The following is a 3473-nucleotide window of genomic DNA, read 5'->3' on the forward strand; positions in this document are numbered from 1 at the left end:
AGGGCGTGGAGAGCACCCTCTCCAAGTTCGCTGATGATACGAAGTTATGGGGTAGAGTTAGTACACCGGAGGGCAGGGAGCAGATTCAGGCTGACCTGGACAGGTTGGGCAGAGAGAAATAGGATAAAATTTAATACAGATAAATGTAAGGTACTCTACCTGGGAAGGAGGAACCCCCAGCACACCTATAGGTTGGGGAGTTTCCTTCTCAGCAGCTTGGAGGCAGAGAGGGATCTTGGAGTCATAATTGACTCCAAGATGAACATGAGCCGGCAATGTAACGAGGCCATCAACAAGGCCAATCGCACCTTGTCATGCATTAGCAGGTGCATGACTAATAGAACAAAGGAGGTGATGCTCCCCCTCTGTGCAGCACTGGTCAAGCGCAGTTGGAGTAGTGTGTCCAGTTTTGAGCGCCACACTTCAAGAGGGACATGGGGAATCTCGAGAGGGTCCAGAGGAGGGCCACTCGCATGATTAGTGGCCTTCGTGATAGAGCCTACGGCGGGGGGGGTGAGTAAGCTGAATCTCTTCAGCTTTCACAAGAGACGGCTGAGGGGAGATCTTGTGGCTGCCTATAAATTTATTAGGGGAGGTCAACAGGGAATAGGGGAAGCGCTGTTTACTAAGGCGCCCCAGGGAGTGACTAGGAATAACGGGTGTAAACTAGTTGAGAGTGGATTTAGGTTAGATATTAGGAAGAAATTTTTCACAGTAAGGGTGGCCAGGATCTAGAATGGGCTTCCAAGAGAGGTGATGCTATCACCTAGCTTGGAGGTCTTCAGGAGGAGGCTAGATAGTTACCTGGCTGGGGTCATCTGACCTCGGTCCTCTTTCCTGCCAGGGGCAGGGGATCGGACACGATGACCCATTGTGGTCCCTTCCAACTCTACAATCTATGAATTTCTTAGACAATAAAACTTAAAAAAAAAAGACATGACATACTTAATATATGGCAAGCATACTGCATAGTGCTTTCCTGACGAGACCATTCTGAAATAACTTTAAAAAATCCTTTGGAACATGAAATATTTTGTAGAAGTTAATTTAGTAAACTCTTATTTTGTAATAGCCACCACAAGTGTACTGTTGTATAATTTCATGAAATTATTTGTGCAAAAGATGAACTCCTCTTCTTTCTTATGTACTTGTTCTGTATAGCACCGTATGGCATCCGAGAGGCAACTAGAAGAACTGGATCCCAAAAAGAAATCTCTAAATCAACAGAAAAAAGGTAGGTGAGTCTTTTATCATTGTAAAAATTCCCTAATAAAGAAGTAACCACAGGAATGAAAAATATTTCTAATATTGTGGTTTGACCATAGAAATAAAAAAAAGTTACTCTTTGCTGCATTGCTAGCAAATTTATTATGTTAGTACCTGTTCATAAAACCCCCTTCTTTGACCTGTAGCCTTGACCAGTTTCTAGAGTGGTTTCCTAGAGTCCAAGTCTAGAATCCAAGTACCAGACTTCCTCTTATGCTGTACAGAGTAGCTTTACTTCAGCCTCTCTGTTCTCCAACATGCCTACTAATGGCCGGTACATTATAGGATTCCTTCTAAAACTGACTTTTCTATTTGTTTGACCCGCTTGTCTCTTGCTTTTCCCCTGTGTCTCTCCCTCTGCTCTCATGCAGAGACACCATTCTTTACCCTGGCAGTTTCTCTCCACAGTCAGTATGGCAGCTTCTCTGCTATTTGGCCATTCTTGATTTTTCTGCAAAAAAGTGTTCTTGGTTGAGTAGTTTTCTCTTGAAAAGTAGAATTTTCAAAGGCACTGGAAAAATTGGGATTTGCTGTTAATCTTAATGGAATGTCACATATCAGTCCCTTAGGAAACTTAAATGTCAGACTGTTTTAAAGAAAACAAAATTAAATTGTGGATATTGCCTATTCATTTTTTTTAATATCATCTAGCACAGAAAATCACGTCTTCGTTTCCTCCAACTACCATTTGAGTGATATCTTTTTTGACCTGTTAAAGTTTTCAGCAGAATACCTGGTGATGGGAGGAAGATTAGTTTACTGGCTGCCGATATACAGACCTGAGTATGTATTCTTCTAAATGCTTTGATTCTGATATGTAGCATGTTGACATATGACAGTCTTGATGTGATTTCAGGGTTAGATCTGGAGCTCAGATCACTGACATTTAAAAGCAAGGATCAGACCAATTGTGATTAGTTAAAGGAGAGCAGATTTTGAAATAATTTTTGGAAAGAGAGATCTCCCTCCTTGCTAGAGCACTCACTTGAGTTTCCTTATAAAACTTGGTGCTGGTAAAGCTTGGGAAATGAGATTCCTGGAGCCCAGGTAAATGTGTGAGCTAAATGCACACAGTTACTATTAAAAAACATTAATAAGCAGTTGCTAGTTACAACTACAACTACTTATTAATATATAAGTATTATATATTATATAAGTAAGTACTACTTACTACTTATACAACTACAACTCAGATGGGGCAAGTTACAGGACTTGCCCCATCTGAGGGCAAGTCCTGTAACAGGGCTTGCTCATAGATATAATAAAATAAGAGTTCACATCACTAGGTTACCTATTTCTAGAACTTGGCCCTTTGATCGAAGAAGCTTTAGGCCAGTGATTCTCAATAAGGGTGCTGTGATATCCTTTCAAGGATACTGTGCAATATTAGCACTTTTGGGTATAAAAAAGCCTACACATGATTCACAAGGTAAACCCAGAGATTTCAGATACAAATCTGTAATGCCAAGTAAATCCTGTTTGGGTGTGGTCTTTCTGAGTTCTTTGCAACAGAAGAATTTCTCTGCTATTTTTCCATAATCAAAAAAAAAGTGACAACTAAGAGCTGGCATTTTCTGAAGGGTGCCTTAAGTCTAATGAGGGGTGCTTTGAGTCTAAAAATGTTGAGAATCACTGCTTTGGTCAATGTAATTTCTTTCCTATGAGGGTCCAAAAGTTAGGTGACTGAGAAGTCATTGGCAAACATAAGAAACTGCTCAGGAAGGGAGAGAGAGACCTGCAGAGGGCAGAAAGTTGCTTGATTTCTAGCATCACAGCCTTGAATTAGGTCTGTGCTGGCTAGGAGTTGGATGTTTCTCTATGTGGGGATTTAGCTGGGATGGAATCTGTAAGGGTGAGCTGCCAATCCTTAGTGTGAAGGAAAAAAGGGCATTTAAGTCCTAGAACCTCAGGAAAGGCCAGGGGCCCAATCTTTTTTTTTCTCCCAGAGCCTGCCTGGTCTCCTGTGGCTGGGGAGTGAGCTGCTGGCGGGCCGTGTAGCCCCAGAGCTGTGGGGGACCCTGGTGCTTCCCTCCACAGCAGCAGTGCCCCCCGGGCAGCACTCACTCGCTGGCATCTCACCCAGGGTGGTTCCAGGGGGTGCTGCCACCACGGAGCAATGCACCGGGGTCCCCTTCAGCTCACAGCCCACCGGCAGCTCACCCCCTGGCTGCGGGAGAGGCAGGCAGGGGCCCCGGGGGAAAAGCGCC

General features: G+C 43.4%; 1 protein-coding gene across 2 annotated transcripts in view; it reads left to right on the forward strand.

Moving 5' to 3' along the window:
* TRMT11 (tRNA methyltransferase 11 homolog) overlaps positions 1–3473 on the forward strand; it is a 44219-nt gene that overhangs the window by 21583 nt on the left and 19163 nt on the right. For both annotated transcript variants that reach the window (XM_025209002.1, XM_025209003.1), the window contains 2 exons: positions 1162–1234; positions 1918–2049. In XM_025209002.1, the coding sequence (XP_025064787.1) occupies positions 1162–1234; positions 1918–2049 (205 nt within the window). The remainder of the gene's footprint in view (positions 1–1161; positions 1235–1917; positions 2050–3473) is intronic.

This window comes from Alligator sinensis, unplaced genomic scaffold, assembly GCF_000455745.1.
Source record: "Alligator sinensis unplaced genomic scaffold, ASM45574v1 scaffold257_1, whole genome shotgun sequence".
NCBI classification, from domain to species: domain Eukaryota; kingdom Metazoa; phylum Chordata; order Crocodylia; family Alligatoridae; genus Alligator; species Alligator sinensis.